At 37.4% G+C, this 20355-nt stretch overlaps 1 protein-coding gene across 5 annotated transcripts in view; it reads left to right on the top strand.

Moving 5' to 3' along the window:
• Positions 1–20355, top strand: part of smarca2 (SWI/SNF related, matrix associated, actin dependent regulator of chromatin, subfamily a, member 2) — a 154079-nt gene that overhangs the window by 114064 nt on the left and 19660 nt on the right. For 3 of the 5 annotated variants that reach the window (XM_062971959.1, XM_008103323.3, XM_008103324.3), the window contains exons 27-29: positions 1832–1909; positions 8323–8541; positions 18522–18739. In XM_062971959.1, coding sequence (XP_062828029.1) covers positions 1832–1909; positions 8323–8541; positions 18522–18739 — 515 coding nt within the window. Of the gene's footprint in view, positions 1–1831; positions 1910–8322; positions 8542–16579; positions 16780–17446; positions 17469–18521; positions 18740–20355 lie in introns of those variants that run through there. The other 2 variants (XM_008103325.3, XM_062971960.1) reach the window with 2 other exon arrangements.

Raw genomic sequence — 20355 nt, 5'->3', positions numbered from 1 at the left:
ACAAAGATTACTACATGAAATGATTGTTTTCAATCTACTTACATTTCAAATTCAGTTGACATATGCAAATTAGAATTTGTCTGTATTTCCAGAAATTAATCCCTCCATTACTTCTTCCTCAAATACAGTTAAACCATTTTTTGTGGCATGTGAAACCAGTGAAATCTAAATATAGATGCAATTACTGAGTTTTTCATTTTATTTGAGTTTTAACAGTTGAATGAGATGGAATGCAGAGACTCTACCTGTAATTCTCGATTGCAATCATATTACATAGCAGCAGTTGTTTAGTGCATCTCATATGTCATAGGTTGGACTGCATGTTGGACACTCACTAGCTTTAACCATTATCTGCCACCAATTCATTTGATGTATAAAAAAATTGACCACTGTAATATTTACTTAAAGAAGGGTGGCAGGCCTTTCTAGAGTTTTATTTTGACGTTTGTTAAATAAGCTGACTAAATGAACAAATGGCTAGTCAGGTAAATAAAGGGGCCTGTGGCTGGGCAGAGTGCATAAGCAACTTCAGGCTTCTCATTTTTTTATTTACATTATGGAGGTGAATGTCGTAAGTGAAGCACAAGGTGCAGTAAAATGGAGTAAGTAGTATTGTATAGTTAGCCCTTGCATTTTATATAGATCCCTCAATTAGTTTTAGCACTTGAATAAGAAATTGCAAGCAATTGCATGGGTCTTCTTAGAATGAGAGAAATTGAATTTTTCCAGGAGGAACAGATAGAGAGAAAGTAAAATATAAATTCTTTAATGTGTTTAAGCAGGTCTGTGATAGGTGACGGGAGAAAGCATCCAATTGTGTGTGTGAAGTATTAGTTTGTAGATTGAACACTGCAATAGATGAATGTCTAGTACTTTACTATTCATATAGAATAGGAGAAGAGGTTTGCATCAGGAAGAGTCTCATTTTTGGTTTATGACAGATGGGATGAAATTAAAAGGCTGCTTTAGGGAGGGAAAATACATGAGATACATTTTCCTTCTTTATAATGCAGTGGAGCATCTGTGGCAACTGCTTGGTTTGTTGTAAATATTAAGAGCTGAAACTTAATGGATTGACTCTCTTTGTAGCTCTAAATAAAAATATATTTAAAATGCATGCTGCAGTTAAAAATATAGACTACTCATACAAAGCAGAAACGGGTGAAATGAAATATGTTTTCGTCTTGAATAGATATGGATTCTTGCTGCTTTGTTTAACTGTAGTAGGGAGATGTTTCCTATTTACTATCTTTAAAAGAAAAAGATGGAAAGGAATTGAAGAGTGGATTATTGACTTCTTTTGTTCAAATGGCAGGTTCCAATACCAAATCAGAAATTACTTTTAAAATCCATTTCAAAAATGAATTGGCCAATTATAAAAAAAACAGGTGTAATGGAACTGGTTTTATAATTCATTTAAATACCTGAAATTGAATTGGTTGTCTTTTTCTTAGTATTTTCTTGTATATGCCCTGTTTCTAGCAAAACATTTTAATCACTTTGGCCACAGTCCTGTATGCTTACTCAGAAATTTCCCTCACTTGAACTCAGTGGGACTTCTAAATACAAGTTCATAGGATAATGCTCTAAATCTACTTTCAAAAAACAGAAAGATAATGTAGCAAGATCAAACATTACATTAAAAGTATAATCAACTCTATAGCATAATTCAGAGTAGATCCACATCAGTTCTTCACATGGCCTTACAATTACAATTGCAAATATTTTCATTTCAAAATCTGTGTATCTTCTGTATGCCTCAGCAATTCTGTGTACCTGTACTTCTACAGAGCCACATCCATTTTCTGTATTTTCCCCTCTCCATCAATAGGAAGAAGATGAAGTTCCTGATGATGAGACACTAAATCAGATGATTGCAAGACGTGAAGAGGAATTCGATCTTTTCATGGTAGGGATGACTATATAATCATAGAGTTAAAGAGTCACCTTTGGAAATACTACGTGATGTTTTTAGACATATGCCATTTCAGGAAAATGAGGTCTATTGAGGTGTTTTATCATCAGTGTTAAGTAAACACATGAGCAAGAAAGCACCTGGCCTTGTCTGACTCTGTTGTGGTCTTGTTCAAATTAAAAGTCACAATTCCTTCAACTTGAGGCATCTCAGCATGCAATCCAAAACTCTGTGATGTTTTTAGGATAGAAGTTTCCTCTTTTTTAGAAGTATACTTTTTACATAACCAAACAACAACGATGCGGATAGAGCTAACACTGATGTTGACCTCTTGATATAGTTGCCTCTGTGGAAGTTTATCATGTGAATTAATTGCATTCAGGTTTTGTAAAATTTAGCTTCTCTGTTCAAATTGTGGGGAAAATTGGATCTGACCTTGTTACTATATCGAGGTACCCCAGTTAAAAAGATCATTCTTCTTTGTGCCTTCCTATAAGCCAAAATGAAATAAAAAACACACCTGTTCTTTGGATTGACAAGTCCTGGATTGCATTTTCCCTTTGTGCCACAAGAGGTTGCTATGGTACCTGCTCAGTTAATAACCCAACTGGTTACTCTAGTTCTTGTGTGCTGTCTGTTTGCCTATGTCCTTCTCTACTGGTTCTCCCCTGCAGAGCTTGATCAAAAGCGGTCTGCTCTGGAGAGTGGTGTGTGGTGCTCTAAGAGGAGTGATTGACTGATACACACAAAACTGTAAAAGAATTGCTAATTGCCCATAAACAGGAGTGCCAAGCACAAGGTACAGATGAAAACATTATAATCAGAAAGTCAGAACAGTGAAAATCACATTAAAAGCACCCTTTAAAACAAACAGCAGAGCCACATAATCAGAGACCCTTGTGGACTGTACAAAGGTGGAAATAATGTTAGGTTGAGTTAGACGTAAGGACGGGGGATTGGTGGAGCAGGAATGCAGATGCAACATTTGTTATATGTATGAACTAAAGAATGAGCAGGTCTCTTTGTGGGAAGAAGGGGGATGGACTGATTCAGTTTCCAATAAATGCCACCATCATGGGAGAATTGAGGGTTGTCTGATTGAACCCTATTTAGATTTCATACATCCTGCTTCACAAAGGCAATTGACGGTTCTTCCACCACCTCACACTGTTAGATGTCTTCATTCAGTGAAAGGAGTGGTGTTTTTAAGTGCCAACATCATCTATATATATAGAAGGATAAAAAAAAATGGCTTAGGACAAAACAACAAAACTACACATCCCAGAAACACTAAACTTGGCAACACAACCCCTCATCCATGCCTCTACGTTCATACAACAAAAATAAAATAAAAATAAAGTCCTAATTAGAGGGAAAGGAATAATTGTTTTTTATCCAATTGCTGCCACTTAGAAGGCTAAACTCTGCCCACTTGGTCTCCTAGCAACCTACTCAGCTCGGGACAGGCACAGTTAGGACTCAGGCCTCTTCCCCACTGCCTATAAGATACAGATTATCTGATTTTAACTGGATTATATGGCAATGTAGACTCAAGGCCCTTCCACACAGCTATATTACCCATTTATAATGTTATATTATCTGCTTTGAACTGGATTATCTTGAGTCCACACTGCCAGATAATTCACTTCAGTGTGCATTTTATACATCTGTGTAGAAGGGGCCTCATATAATCCAGTTCTAAGCAGATAATATAAGATTATAAATATACGGTAGAGTCTCACTTATCCAACATAAACAGGCCAGCAGAAAAGCCGATTAAACATCAAATTAGGTAATCATTATACAAATTAAGCACCAAACATCATGTTATACAACAAATTTGACAGAAAAAGTAGTTCAATGCTCAGTGATGCTATGTTGTAATTACTGTATTTACAAATGTAGCACCAAAATATCACAATGAATTTAAAACATTGACTACAAAAACATTGACTACTAAAGTCAGACTGTGTTGGATAATCCAGAACACTGGATAAGCGAATGTTGGATAAGTGAGATTCTACTGTAATATGAAATAATTACTGTGGTAATCCAGTCCAACCCAATTCTGCCATGGAGGACACAATCCAAGCACGCCCAACAGATGGCCACCCAGCCTCTCAATAATAATAATAATAATAATAATAATAATAATAATAATACTGTAATAATAAGAATATCATACAATTATAAGGTTAGGAGACACCCCTAAGGATCATCCAGTTCAACTTCTACCATGCAGGACAACACAAACCAAGCACTCCTGACCGATGGCCATCCAAGATCTGCACAGTAATAATATAAATCGAATCATAGAATCAAACAGTTAGGAGAGACCCCTAAAGGCCATCCAGTCCAACTCAACTCTGCCATTGGACGATACAATCCAAGCACTCCCAACAGATGGCCACCCAGCCTCTACATAATGATGATGATGATGATGAAGAAGATGGTGATGATAATAATAATAATAATAATAATAGTAATAGAAGCATAGAATCCAAGAGTTTGGAGAGACCCCTAAGGGCCATCCAGCCCAACCCTTTCTACTATGCAGCAGGACACAGTCCAAGCATTCACAACACATGGACAATGTATAAATACTATACAATACTACACAGGGACATAGACCCCCTCTACCCTCACCACTTTCACAGTACACAAACAACCAAATGCATACTAAACATAAAGACAACCATACAACTGTCAGGACCCTGGCTGCAGAGCACCAATAACCTTACACAGAGGCCAGTCTCTATCTAATATCTTTATTAAAGAAATATATAAAATCAATAAAAACAAGTGAAGAATATAGTTCAGAAGCAGACCTTTCAGATAAGGTCAAATATAGTCCAGAAATGTATTGTCCAATATAAGATATTAGAGTTCAAAGTTTTAATCCACTTGACCGAAACACACACTTTGCCAAACAATAGTGTGGGGAAATAACAGAGTCTTTAAAGTCCAATGAAGCTTGACAACAAGGCTGGAAATAAACTTGATTCTTGACTAGATCCGTGACTGGAGGCAAGACGAACATGAAGCATGAAACAGAGTCCGTGGTAAAACCGTGAGACAAGGCAAGGCTTGAAGCTTGATCCGGGAAGCAAGGAACTGGGATTACGAAGTCCACACACGATCTCTCTCCTCAAGCTGATCAATTGACTCCGCAAAGAATCCCTCGCACCAAACACCTATATTGGGTCTCGTTTTCCCGCCAACAGAACTCTTTCCCTAGAGAACGAGAAGCGAAACCCAACTCTGTCCAGATGCATGACTCCTTAGAATTTCCCAAGGGAAGCAGACCTAATCAGCCATTTGTTTGGCAGCGATTCTCAGGCTTCTCCGATTAGCCTCCCTGACTCCCCTATCTTTAGAATAATTTTCCCTCCTGGAAAACGGGGGGGGGGGGGGGGGAGTTCTGCCCAAGGCCTGTTTGGCTGAATTCTTCAGGGCAAACATCAACATCCTGCAGGTGAAGAGACTCCGGCTCTTGCTGAACCGGCGAAAATCCCATGTTTTCCTCTTCGTCTGCCACAATAGTACTAGGAACAGGACTACAAGGCCCATGAGTCATCACAACAACAAACATTCAATACCACCACTACCTCAACAAGTTCTCACCAACTCCACCAGACAATACCACAGCAATGTGTGGCCGGGCACAGCTAGTAGTAATATAAAAGAAAGAAAAGAAAAAAAATAGTGCAGTTATATAGTGGCACCACTTTCAGATTATATGCGCAGCTGGTGGGAACGAGGGACAGGGCCTTCTCGGTGGTGGCTCCCCGGCTATGGAACACCCTCCCAAGAGAGATGCATCAAATCCCAACCCTGTTGGGCTTCATAAAAGCCCTAAAAGCATGGCTGTGTGCCCAGGCTTTTAATCAATAAATGGCGAAGATGACACGGACCGAACTATGGACAAAGCATGAGGATGAACGGATCTGATTTTATGTTTGAAACGTATATTATAATTTACAATGTATTTTAATAGTTTTAACTGTTTTATGTGCTGTTTTATATTGATTTTTATGGGCATCTAATGGTTGCCACTGTTGTAAGCCGCCCTGAGTCCCTTCGGGTGAGAAGGGCAGGATATAAATGTGATAAATAAATAAGTTAGAAATACATTAAACCCGCAACAGATTTCTCACCACCTTAGTGGTATCTCTTCATTTCCATAGGGTAAAGTGATATTTATTAGACAGTGAGAATGTGGCCATTTTTAGTGCAGCGAAACAGAATTTTAATTAAAGAAATATTTCAAACTTTAGTTGAGCCGTTTTGTGAGAGCTATGAGGATGTTACTGTTCTCAATGTTAACTTTAGGCATATAGAAAACATTTTAACCTGAACCCTTATAAAGTGTAGATCAAACACCTCAATTGAAATAATAACATTCTGTGAATTATTCATCTGTTCACCTATCAGGATAACAGCAGTCATCAGTAGTCTGTGCTGCAGAACGATTTGGAGTCTCTGTTCAATGTCTTTCTCTGTTGTCAAACAAGAGAAGCTAAGTTCATTTGTTAATTAACTGATTTTTAAACTAACTCAGAATTCTATTTAAATCTGTAGTAAGAAATGGAAGAGAATTAATGGATAAAAATTTACAGTAAATCACTATAACCTAATTATTTCACAGTTGTGAGTGGAGGTGATGTCTAGACTGCATTTTATGTCACGCCCATACATATAGGCAGAGAAAAGCTTAAAAACAGTTGTAGAAAAATTCATTGTGACACTCAATGGCCACAGCTGTAGTAACTTTCAGTGTATCATCTCTGCATAATGCATTTATAAAAAGCTAGTTTGGGAAAAACTTAATGGTACTTCAAAAATACTAAGACGTGCTAACAACTAGGATCTGCAGCAAATCTTATATTGTATCCTCTTTTTCAAGAAAGGAGTATTGTGCAGTACTTTTTTGGGCATTTTTTTCTTTTTTCCATATTCCCCATTACTTTTTCTACTTTAATAATAATAATACTTTATTTTTCTATCCTGCCACCATTTCCCTGAAGAGACTCAAAGCGGCTAACATGGGACCAAACCCAAAATAGAAACAAAATGTGACAAGTTAAAACCAATAAATAACTAAAAACTACTTTCCTCCGTAGTCCATGAGTTCTAAGCACCCTTAATAACACTAGAAGTATTATTTAACAAGTTTTCATTTTGCCTTTGAATGCTTTCACAAACTTCAGCCTTCCCCTAAACATATAGTTCTTGTTTTTTTCTGTTATGGTTTTTTATTTCGGAGGGTACTATTTTAGTTGCCATCAAGTAAAAAGAAGGGACTATCTGAGGCCAAAAAAAGTCTATTTTAGAGGGGAAAGCCTTCAGAAGAAAACACCTTTCTAAATTAGGGCTGTGGGTGGTAGGGGCAGAAAGGGACTGTGAATGGCAAATAACACTCTTAAGGATTTTGGAGGCACTATTTGCCTTTTCTTATACTAAATGTTTAACTATGTGAGGCTCTTCCTTATGTCTTTGCAACATATGGAATGCAATTTGGCCACTGAGGATGTAGGCACTAATCATTAGAGTTCATATTAGGAAGAGTATAAAATATATTTGCCACCTGGAAAATTCTGGAAGGTTTAAACTTAGAAAGTAATTTCAGTGTCCAGGTCATACATTATAAATCTTTTTTTAAAAGATATTTTAAAGATGTTTTTAAATTGTTAGATTTTAGCCTTTCTTGTAAGCCGCCCCGAGCCCTAGGGGAGTGGCGGCATATAAGTTTAATAAATAAATAAATAAATAAATAAATAAATAAAATACTTAGATTAACTATATGCTATTTAACTTACTTCAGATTTTGTACATCTTGAAAATCCATTCTGTACATTTTTCCAATTAATACTTATTCTTTGCAAGTTTAAAAAAGAGAGCCAGTGTGTATGCAGTGGGTTATGACTATAAAGACCAGATTTCAAATTTCTGCACAGCCATGGAAAACCACTGAGTGATCTTGGAGAAGTTACACACTTTTACAAACCCCTTCTGAATAGTTTTTCCAAGAAAACCCCATTATAGCCTGCAAATAAATAAATAAATAATAAAACTTAAGCACACACTACAAGCTGTAAAATTGTAGTAAACATTGTAGTAAACAGGACTGGGCTGTGGCGCAGGCTGGAAAGCAAGCCAGCTGCAACAAATCAACAAATCACTCTGACCAAGAGGTCATGAGTTCGAGGCCAGCCCGGTGCTTTCGTCTTGTGTCTGTCTCTGTTCTGTGTCATGGCATTGAATGTTTGCCTTTATGTGTGCAATGTGATCCGCCCTGAGTCCCCTTCAGGGTGAGAAGGGTGGAATATAAATGCTATAAATAAATAAATAAATAACATGGAACTGACTACTATTTTTTCTGTGTTTAATGTGCATTTTTTGTACAGCGAATGGATATGGACCGGCGACGGGAGGATGCTCGAAATCCAAAACGTAAACCACGCTTGATGGAGGAAGATGAACTGCCATCTTGGATAATTAAAGATGATGCTGAAGTTGAAAGACTTACATGTGAAGAAGAAGATGAGAAAATATTTGGGCGAGGGTCCCGCCAGCGCAGGGATGTGGATTACAGTGATGCCTTGACGGAGAAACAGTGGCTAAGGGTATGTCATATAAATATCTTTCTGCATTATTAGTGAGTTAGAAGGACATAAACTGATAAACTAAAAGGAATTGCAACAGATATAGGGAAAGATTCAGTGAGGAATGTAGTTTGCTGAGGTTTGTAGCTTGGCAAGAAAGAGTTGCTCTTCTTTTTCCAGACTTGAGTGATATAGTATGTTGCTTGGGAGAGGAGAGGAATTTTTACTTTTCTCTGCAAACAACGTCTAAGAAAAAAATATTGATGGGAAGAACTAGATCCTTGCTGCCACACCTTGGATGACAGTCCTGAGTCCAGTTTTACCACTGCTTGAATCTGTTTAGAGTTTTTGCCTTTCTAGCAGCTGAAACACATACTCTAATTCATTGAATGGTGGTTGGCAGCTCCTGTGTCAGAGGTTTTAATCTGAGTTCTAAAGAAGTGATCTGGGTGCTGAATTCTATCCCCAAATTACATTATATGTCTTGAATCTGCTTATTCAAAATCTGAACTAAAATTTAGAATAGTTCCACTTCTCCACTGAGATAGGAACCACCAGCTACTTATCCCTGTTTGTTGACTCCTGTAGTTTCCTTTGGGATCTGGTTCTTTTTAAATAAGTTCTCATAGTGTTTATGAAACATCTTCTGGATCTTCTTGCTGTTATTTCCATTATGTATTGATGCAATTTGGAAGATATTTTGACATATAAACATAATGCTCCATCCATGTCAAGGACAGAACGCCACAAGATCAAAGATAACAGAGTTTATTGGATTTACAGAACTCAAAATGCCCGTAAAAGACAAGAGCAAGGCAACTTAGCCTTTAAAAACAAAAAGGGGCAAGAAAAAACGTTCAAAAGATAAACCGGATTAAACCGGAGTTTAATCCGGGTAAAATCAAAACAGCTTGCTTCAGCCTGGGGAAAAAACAAACAGAAGCTGGGAAACAAAGAGTTCAAAAGAATGCAACTAATTGGCAGCAGATAATTCTCTGCTGCCAGCACTATGTTTTGAGTAACTAGGAGTCACTCCTTCACACAGCAAGGCAAATTTCCAATACAAACTCAACAGCCAAGGATTGAAGCAGTAGCGTAGTCCCAATTCGTTCCGAAGGTCGAGAGGCAGAATCAGACGTTTGCAGTTTTCCAAGTCCAATAGGAGAAAGCGAGCCCGTAGTCAGTTTTCAGTCCGTAAATCCAGAGTAGCAGATGGCGTCCGTCAAGAAGACGACGGAAGGTCAAAGCTATTGAGATTAAGCAGAGGTTTTGCACAAACAAAAGCCCACACAATTCCTCCCGCCGTCTGAACCCAAATTCCAAAACAACTTACGTATCAGCACACGAAAACACACCAGTCTTCAGGAAAGCGTTCCACACAGATCCCAAGCGTTCGTCCAGATTACCTTGCCCAACGCAATTTGCAATTGCTCCCAAGCCTCATTTTATGCCAGTTACAAATCCTCATCACTATCAGCTGCCCTCCTTAACCCGGGCGTTTCCTCATCACTTTCCTCATCAGAGCTGGAACACCTCTGACTACGCCCCACAGCATCCCCAGCTGTGGATCCCGTCCCATCCCTCCAGCTTGTCCATGGGTCTAATCCTGAAGGTCCCCATTCATCTTCCATCCCATTATTGCCAGTGGCACCCAACTCCTCCCTTACCCGAGTCCAATCCATCTCATCCTCTTCCGAGCTAACCAGCTCTTCCTCCATTCTCTCCGTGAACCCCTTAAAAGACTCTTCGTCAGACGGTTCTGCAAAGATATCTCGCAGCCTCTTTCTTTCTCGCTCCTCGAGAGTATCTGACTCTCGAGGAGTCTTACGTCCACGTCTGCCAGAAGCAGAGCCATGAGGCTCAATCATAACAATCCATGTATAAACATAATGCTCCATCCATGTAGCAAAAAAGGTTTGATGATGCATTTTCCCAGGCCAATTGATGTGTATATTGGTTTTCAACTGAACACAACAGGCCATTCTTTCCAGAGTGGGCAAATTCTTTAGAGTAGTAGTTCTCAGCCTGTGACTTTGAAATACTCATAGGGTTATAAGAGCCCAGGGTTCAGTTGATTAAAAGAAACTCCCATCAGCTGTAGCACTTGTGTATTTCAGTGATTCAGAAGTTTAAAAGAATGTCCACACATGAGACTTGAAAGAACTAAATAATTTTGGTGGAAAGATATTTTTTTTTCGTGTCAGGAGCGACTTGAGAAACTGCAAGTCGCTTCTGGAGTGAGAGAATTGGCCGTCTGCAAGGACGTTACCCAGGGGACGCCCGGATGTTTTTGATGTTTTTACCATCCTTGTGGGAGGCTTCTCTCATGTCCCCGCATAGAGCTGGAGCTGATAGAGGGAGCTCATCCGTGCTCTCCCCGGGTGGGATTCGAACCTAGCAGCTTGCAGATCAGCAGCCCAACCTTCAAGTCACAAGGCTTTAACCCACTACTCCACCGGGGGAAAGATGTTGAGCAGAAATGAACCTGGATGGCATCATTATAATTTTGTTAGATCATTGGTGAGTGTGTTTATGAGAGTGTAAATGAATGAGGATATCACATGTGTGAAGAAGAGGTTGAGTGAGGGAAAGGATGATAGGGAAATGATATGAAATAGACATTACATGAAATAAATGAATCTGAATGTGTGCCCCTCCACTTATTTTTTTATTTATAACCATTTTTTGCATACTTTTATCCATAACCATATGCATCATTCTTCATCACAAAGTATGTTGATGGTTCTTGTTTTTGTTTTTTGTTGTGTTTTTTTTTGGGGGGGGGGGGGGGGGAGAAAGCGTTGCCTCAGGAAAAAATAATTTCAATCCAAATTGTATGCTCCAAAGAATGTAATTCCAGGCCCAGTTGAAACTGTGTCTCCATTTCTTTGATGTTGTGGTTTCAAATGTTACCAAGTAAGATAACTATTATTCTTTTTGGATGCCAAGTTGTCAATCAGTTGAAAATTCAATAATGATTTACTTTTAGTGCTTGAAAAATACATTCACGTGGGAAGTTAACTTTTTCTCAGTGAGGCAGTCTATTCAGTTTAGTGGATTGTGTAAAAAAAAAGGTGAAGGAAATAGTTTCTTTCAGTTACTGTGGTCTCCAATCTGTTGGTTATGAATTATTTTAGTTAAAAAACATTTTATTGGGGACAACCTGTTCTTAAAAAGGAGTGATGTTTCTGGTATTAACCCTATATTATAGTAACATTCCTCTTTGGTCAGACCTCCCCAAGAATACTGTTCGGGGCACCCTAGTTCAAGAAAATATTGAGAAGATGGAACGTTTCTAGAGAAGGGCAAGTGAAATGATCAAAGATCTGGAAGCCATGCTCTATGAGGAAGGGAACTGGGTATGTTTAACTTGGAGAAAAGAAGGTTGAGAGGGAACATGGTAACCATGTTTAAATATTTGAAAGGATGTCACATAGAGGAGGGGGCAAGGTTTTTTTCTTCTGCTTTGGAGACTAGGACACTGAGCAATGGATTCAGACTGCGGGGAAAAATATTCCACTTAAACATTGAAATAACTTCCTAATGGTAAGAGATGTTCGGCAGTGGAATATGTGCCTTTGAGTGTGTCTAAACATTTTTAAGCAGAGACCAGATGACCATCTGTTGTGAGGACTGAATTTAGGTTCCTGCATGACAGGGGTTTGGACTGGATGGCCCTGGGTCTATTCCAACTCTAGGATTCTATGATATAAAGAAAAATGTTAGATTTTCCAGACTCAAACAGTTTATTAAATCTAATAGATATTTTTAAAACTGGCCCAAAGTGCCCACAATACCTCTGATCTTTTAAATTTTGTGAAGTATTTATGGATCTGTTTCTAATCAGTTTCTTTTGACTAGTTCAAATTGCCCCTTATTCTCACACATGTTTTAAACACAAGAGAAGACTTTTATGACTATGTGACTGATTTGTGATAGCAGTTAACAGTGAATTGCAGTTAACTTTAGCCTTGATTATGGAGAAGAGGGATTTGTGTTGGTTGAAGAAATATGATCCCTTCACCATGATTAAGGAATCAGAAGTGCGACACCTGTAGTGGTATTTCAAGAATCGAGTGGTTTTCTTTATTCTAACCAGAAACATTTATCAGACTTTCTCCCTAACCTTTAAAGCAGAATACATAAAAGGGTGGTGGTGGTTTTTATTGTCACTGAAAACCAATTTTTTCTAGTGCAGAAATGTTTACCTTACTAGGATTTAGTAAGAGAACAATTGGTACATCATCTGTTTAAAAAGAGATAAAATGTTAACTTGTACAGATTTTCAGAATGAACTTTGAGAAGGCTGTATGATATTATAACCGCTTCTTAGTATGATTGATTTGTAACTTCTAGTATTTAGTAAGTTATCTCTCCATATTTTGTATAGACTATAAACAAATATGAAGAAGTAGATGCTTTTGTTGGTGTAAGCTAAGGTATGTTTCTGTGTGACATAACTCATTAGTATCTGTATTTTAAGGAGCCCTGTAGACTCAGGACATCTGAGAAACATAATGTAACTAGCAGTAGCACTTGGTTTGTGTCTTGGCACTTCTTCCCTCCCCTCTATATCACTAATGTGAGTCTTTGGAGGAATTGAACATCATAGCGTAGCCTATAGATTCCATAGTTTTGTCATTTGCAATAATTTATACTGCTCTCTGCACAGAAGCTTCATGGAATTCTTTCTTACTATGACATCCCAAAAAGACATGAGATTTTCAAAGTAGTCATATTAATGAACAAGTTCCTAGAGTCTGCATTTTTCAAAGCATTAGAATTGAACAAAAATTACCTCGACCTTTTATAAGTTGATTGTTTTCGCGTCATTTCTCTACAAGTCATACAGAAATGAAACCACCTATATGAATCCTTACTTTCATAGGAATAGAATACTGTGATGATTATCCTGTATTTGAAAGGTCTTATGCCAGATGTTTGTATGAGTAGGACTGACTTTGAAAAATTTTCCAGGGTGTAGATTTTCTCTTTAGAAACTATGAATTAAATCCCTTTGATTTATCTTCCACTGTTTTCACCCTTTAAATTCTGGGACTTGCATATTTTTTGGTTTCGCCAAACCATAATGCCTAGGGACTTTATCCCACACTACTCCCCCCCCCCTTCTAAACACTTAGTATCCATTGAGGGTACGATTTATGATGGAGCCCGTCAGTCTGAAACAGTCCTCAAAAAAGGGAGCAGGGAGATGATGGTCAGAGATTGTCTTCTGGACTCAGGAACCTGGAGATAACTGGAGAAAACACCCAAAACATGTGGAATAGAAGCTGTCAAATTTGCTCGGATTGAATCGCTTCAGTAAGGGCATTCCTATGGGTAGTCTGCTACCAAGCATTGACATTTCTCTCCCAAAATCCTGCATAATGAACCTGGCATGGTAAATTTTTAAAGTCAGGTTTCTCCTCAGGTGGTGTCTTGTTTAAGATCAGCTGCTTGAGTGTATTGTAGAATAATGGGATCCAAGGGAAAAATCAAGTATCTGCTAAGCTTTTCTCCCAAGGTTTTTTCTTATAAAAATGGAGGACTATGCTGGTTTATAGAATAAATCTGAAAACTGCTAATTTCAGTAAAATTGGCAAGAAGAGAGAACGTGTAAAGAGGAATGAGAAACAAAAGGATGTCCTTTATTGCCCTTATTGGGACATAACGCTATGGAAATTGATGCTTCCCCACCACCACCCCGCCATGGGATACAGTCATAGGTAATAGGGAGATACTTTGGAGGCGTATGTTAAAGGGACATGGGTGTTTGCCTGTTGTAATCTGTGGCGTCAATCCAATTCCTAGAGTTGAACTATTGAATAGGATTTCCATAAGCACTGATTTGTCTTTCATCAGTTTTATGGGTTTATTCATGTTGAGTCTAGCAAGTGAATTCAGGGCAATATATTATTTTGCTGCAGACTGCACGAAATTTGTCCTCTCCTGTTGTTCCTTCAATTCTGAGGTTGTAGACCAATGTTATTAGTGTAAATATACTCCTATATTTTTGGACTAATAGGTGATAAGCTGATTTGTTCAGCACAGTGGTTCCCAACCTTTTTTAACCAGGGCCCACTTTGACCATGGACCACTCTCCAACATTAATACCAAAAGAGTTACAAATTTTTGTAACACATTAGTTTTGGTCAACTTTAGATTCAGTTTGGTTATTTGAGGTGCTGATTCAGAAAATTGCATTGGATAGACCACATTAGCTCTAGTTTTTAATACAGAACATATGCCATTCAGTAGTTGCCATCTTCTCGCCCACAGAAAACTACATTTAATCTAGAGCTGTTGTAGTCTATCCAATGCAATGGTCAACTCTGCAGAAAGGAGCAAAAATAAAATTAATAAAACAAAACAAATAAATAAATAAAGAGGAAGGAGGTTCGCAGACCAGATTTTTGTTGTCATGGCCCACAGGTTGAGAACCACTGGTTTGAATAGTTTCATTCTGCAGAAATGTATTGTTATTGGTGTGTCCTCAGACCCAATTTTGGAGTAGATAATAGTTAAGTTTAATAACTGTATTTCTATCAATTACTTTTTGTTATCAGAGACTCCCAGAAACTTGGTGGCAGAGACAGGAAATCAGATATGCTTCCAAATATAGTCATAATCTAAATGGCCAGTAATTTTTTGCCTTTTAATAGTACACAAAAAAAATCCGGCCAACCAATGTGATCTGTAGCATGCTGCCATTTCCATGTTTCTTTTGTATTCCCCTCACCTTAGGAAATTTGGCTGAATCTTGTCTTACACGTATAGTCTTACACGTGTGCCCAATCAGAAACAGGCTCTGAGATTTTTTCATTATTATGGGTGAAATGTAATGATACCCATCCTCTAATTAAACAGATACCAAGGGTTGAATAAACTGTCTTCCAGTCCTCAAAAAAATCAATTCTGGAAAGTTGAGCTTGAAACACTTTCTAAGAGATTCAAGGGAGGAAGATGAAAGGGAAGTATTATTATATGACTGGATTCTACTTTTGTAGTGTTGAATGAAACAGTAGACTGACAAAGATTTGTGAGCTATGCACGGTGGCAACCATAGTGACAAAAATACAATCAAGAAAATCTGGTGAGCTACCCCAGTTAAATAAGATTTTGCAGACATGAAATTGTGATTTGCCTTTAAAAAGTACCCCTTAATATTATTGGAGAGGGCAGGATTGAAATAAAATTTAAAATTGCCTGCAGTGTCCAAATAATTAATATAGTATTAACAGTTTAAAATTAAGTGTTCCCTTTTGTATGCAGGTTTGTGAATTGTGTAGCTTGTACATGAAAGCTAATTTGACTAAACTAACGTATATATCTATTTCAATAATCAATAGAATTCAGAGAGCTTTTATTAAACTCTTAATTTAAATTACTGAACAAATAATTCTGAAAAATTACATTTTTTGTAAGAAATTTCTCAACATTCACTAGTCATCCATACATTAATAAATATTCCTAAATTTGCCACTATTGGATCTTTATTGTCGAAAATTAGTATTATCAGTTTTAATACCATTTTTTATGCTGTATTTCAAAAAATCTTTATTTAAAATATCCATCAATTTCAGTATCCTTTTTAGGTATAATATAGGAAAATATTAAAGTAACAGTAGGATTTTTTAACCCTGTGTTTCATTGGGGGCAGGGAGAGCATTGAAACTAGACATATTTTATTTATTTACAAACACATATTAAAACATGTTAAATTTTCAAAAAAATATGTTTTTCACATCACTTGTAAATTAAAATCTTCATTTATTGAGATAATAACGGAGCGTTTTTCTGTGTAATACAGCTTTAAAAAAATACACCACTTCAGTATTTTGCTTTTTTTTAAAGTGTCTGTTTAGATATCTCAGTTTTTAAACTATTGATGCTATAATTAAAATGCTTCCAGGAATCAATACCTGCTTTGCCAAAAAAAAAAATCTTATTTGAGTTCCTGGAATAATAAAGGGAAAATATATGATAAGTAGTTGTCAATATTAAAGCAGGCTGAAGGAAGAAGGCTTCAGGCCTTCTGGTAGGGAGAATGAAACAGCAGATTTGAGTATCTACAATCCTTTCAGTATTACATTTTCAGTAAAATAAAATTACTTGTATATGAAAACATAGCCTTTCCCCAGCTCTCTTTTTTTTCCTGATCAGCTGATGAAGAGACTAGCAGCTCGCTGCTTTGCTGGCTTGTTAATTTTATCCCCACTAACTGTGATTTCCGATAGCCGGCCTGCTGATAGTGGTAAGGTAAATATCCTTTTTCATTGCCGTCTTGAAGATTCAGTAGAGCTACATCACAGGCATGTGTAGGTGTGTAACCCATCAGAAGCTGGTGTTCTCTGTGTTTTCTGTGTACAAATGAGTGCTTAAGGAGAAGCAATAGCATTAACTGTTGACAGCCTTGCATGCTGTATTTATTATTAGCTATTGTCGCGTCCAAGATTTGCAGAACAGTTTCCTTTGCATAATCTTTGCTAGCTGCTGTGGTGTCCTGTTTTAGCCAAATGAATATTAATGGATTTGTGTGCAGATATTTTTTGTTGTTGTTGCATTCCTTTCTTTCTCCCAACTCATCAGCTCTCAAGCTCCTTTCTAGTGGTTATCTGAATGCTGTGGAAGCATGATGGAAATTGTCTTTTGATTATTATTAAGGCCCCCGTTTCAGGCTCTCCCTCAGGATTGTTCGTTCATGTTTGTTCTGTGGATTTGCACATCGAAGGATGAATAATAGAAAACAGACTCTAAAATCTCTCTGCCGTTTTTAACATGCCTGCCTGTTTTGTGTGGTGCACCAGGTTTTATGCACAAGCCGTTTTGCAAGAGACGTGCCCAAGTGAAAGAAATTGTGTCTGGGATGTAATCCCTCTTTGTATATTGATTGTTACACTCACATGATCATAAATATTAGCCATGTTTGGTGCTGTGGAAAAATGAAGGTAATTGCCTTATGATTAGAGCTCTTTCAGCTCTGCGAAAGGATTGATTAGCATTTGCATGTATTCTAGGCAGTACAAAGAAGCAAAAAGGACAATATCAACACTGATGTTTTGAGAATGCATTCATCATAAAAGCTGGTGTGAATTATTATTTTTTTTACAAATTGGGATGGTATGTGTGGTCTTATGTCCTTTAATGTCTTTTTCCTAATTCTATGAAACTGAACTGACACACCATATCTCTGGCTTTTCTTCTTTTTTAAAATCAAAGAAAGTTCAGCTTCTCTTGATTGTCACATGGATTTCTTAGACAGAGTGTGAACAGATTTCTTTTAAACCAGGTTTGATTTTGTAGCATTTTTTGTTCTCTCATTGCATAGTGCTGTTGGCTGTGATTTTAAAGCATACAATTACAGGTAAATTTTGAATTAGTATTGTTGCTTGACTGTTTTGTGTTGTGTTTCCCATCTCATAATGCTAGTGTTGTCCACCACTTCCATGCTGACAATAAATATTACACTAGCTGGAAATTACATAGTATTTTAGATGTCTTAATTTTAGGAGATTTAGAAATTCTGTTTGAAAACTGTTCAGCAAAATTACCTGTCTTGTTACTACTCATGTTTGAATATTTGGTAGGTACCTATATATGTGGATGCGTTTTGAATGGGGGGGAGTGGTGAGTTGCTTCATAAAAATTACTTTGCCTGTAAAAATGCATAAATAACTATATATATGAAATGTTGTTTTTCAGATATCACACTGATAATGTTTTGATTGTTCATCTACATTATTGTAGTGTTGGTGGCCTTTTTGGGGCGTGGCCTTGCCGCTCTCCTGGGTATAGTTGAAATACTCAAGACAATATTGTTACTTTGTTTTTAATTTACCATTCTTCATTGCCCCTAGGGCTTGGGATTTTTTTTTGGACTTGTGTAAATTGATTCAACTCATATTGCAATATTCTTTATATCTTTCAGAGGGTTTTAAAATACATAGTTTGTTGTCATCCTTTATTTTCTAAATACATTTTTGTACATCCATAATTAATAGGCAATCGAAGACGGCAATTTGGAAGAAATGGAAGAAGAAGTTCGGCTTAAAAAACGAAAAAGGAGAAGAAATGTCGACAAGGATTCAAGCAAAGAGGATGGAGAAAAGGCAAAAAAGAGGAGAGGAAGACCTCCAGCAGAGAAGTTGTCACCCAATCCCCCTAAGCTGACAAAGCAGATGAATGCCATCGTTGATACTGTGATCAATTACAAAGACAGGTAAGCTCATATTTATCTTGGTCATTTCTTTGTTTTCATTGTCAAGCTCTTATTTCAAAAATATATTTTTCAAATCTTCTGTATCAGTTTAATATCCAGGTATTTCCCATCAGTGAAAGGCTGAATGTCATGAGTTCGGTTGCTCCTCCCTCTTGCTCCAGTTGGCAGGGATGGTACACAGCTTTGTATCATGATAAAGGCAGACTTCATTCCTGCCCCATGTCCTGTATTTCATGCTTTTCTCTTGTTCCTCTTTTCTTCAGAAAATGTTTCTTTCAACAGCAACAACTCCTCCACATCTATTTTCATGAGTAACTGTGGTTACTGCGCTTCCCTGCTTCTGAGGAGCTGCAGTTCAGAAGCTTGTCTGCTTTTTTCCCTTCTGGGCACAGTTTTTGCTAAAGGAAATCCCAAGCAGTAGTACCAGTCTAAGACGCAGTATTAAGAAATTGTTGTTGGGCCCCACTTATCTGACTAGTGCCAGTCTTAATGTCTCTCAGGCACCTTCCACACAGCTGAATAAAACCCCACATTACCTGCTTTGAACTGGAATATATGACAGTGTGTACTCAGATATCCCAGTTCAACACAGATATTGTGGGATTTTCTGCCTTGATATTTTGGGTGTTATGTCTGTGTGAAAGGGCCCTCAGTTTCAGTGCTAGGCATAGGTCATAGCTTTTGCTCTGAAAGTTAAGGTTTAGTTAAAGTGTAATGAGTGAAAATACTCATGTCTGACCCAACCTAGGAGGGAAGTATTATCTTCTTCCAGTCATAACTCATGTCTTTGGATCACAGTTTTCCTCTAAGTTATACAAATTTTCACTTATCTATCACATTATCTATGTACACGTCACTTTACAAAATGTGTGTTGGGGGGGGGGGGGAGTTTAGTGGCATTTTGTTTTTAGTGGCACCGAAGTCTAATCTGTTCAAATTATTGTTGTACTTACACCCTGCTCAAGTGTGACTAGAGTTGCTATTCATTGAAATAATACTGCTGTTTTAAAAATAACTCCTGTGTAGTTCTCTGAGACAGATTTTAGCAGTGTTACCAACAATATTCACCATACTTTAATAATTAAAAGGATCACATGAAATATGCTTTAATTGCATTTAAAAAAAATATGACTGCCCGTTTTTAATCCTTTTGTAAAATTCCAAAACTTCCAAAGTGCTCCACTTGTTGTGCCAACAGCGGGGGGAGGGGGGGGAGAGCATGTGAACCCAAGAAAAGGCTATACTCATAATATTGTGACATCAAAACAAAACCATAGAAAAGGTAAAAGACCCGGTGAAATCCTAGAGAAAATAAATCTTTTTTTATAGCCAACCTACATGACAGTTGACCTACCACAACAGGAACATTTTAGAAAATGATATATTTCATTTCTTATGAATCAGAGAATTTGCTAGATCTCTCAAAGTTGTGTTAGTGCTTCATATAGTGTCGGCTGTGTTTTAGTCACCTGACACTTTTCAGCTTTTTATTTCCCTACTTGGGTCCTTCCTGCCTTGCTGATTAATTTGGCATTGTAATGGAGGTACCATTCTTTAAATGTAATTAGTGTAAGGTCTGCACATCTTGTTTTTGCCTCAATCAAAGTCCCTGAGGA

Source organism: Anolis carolinensis, chromosome 2 (assembly GCF_035594765.1).
Source record: "Anolis carolinensis isolate JA03-04 chromosome 2, rAnoCar3.1.pri, whole genome shotgun sequence".
Classification (NCBI taxonomy): domain Eukaryota; kingdom Metazoa; phylum Chordata; class Lepidosauria; order Squamata; family Dactyloidae; genus Anolis; species Anolis carolinensis.
Note: the sequence above shows the minus strand (reverse complement) of the source record. Positions and strands in the feature narration are given on the sequence as shown.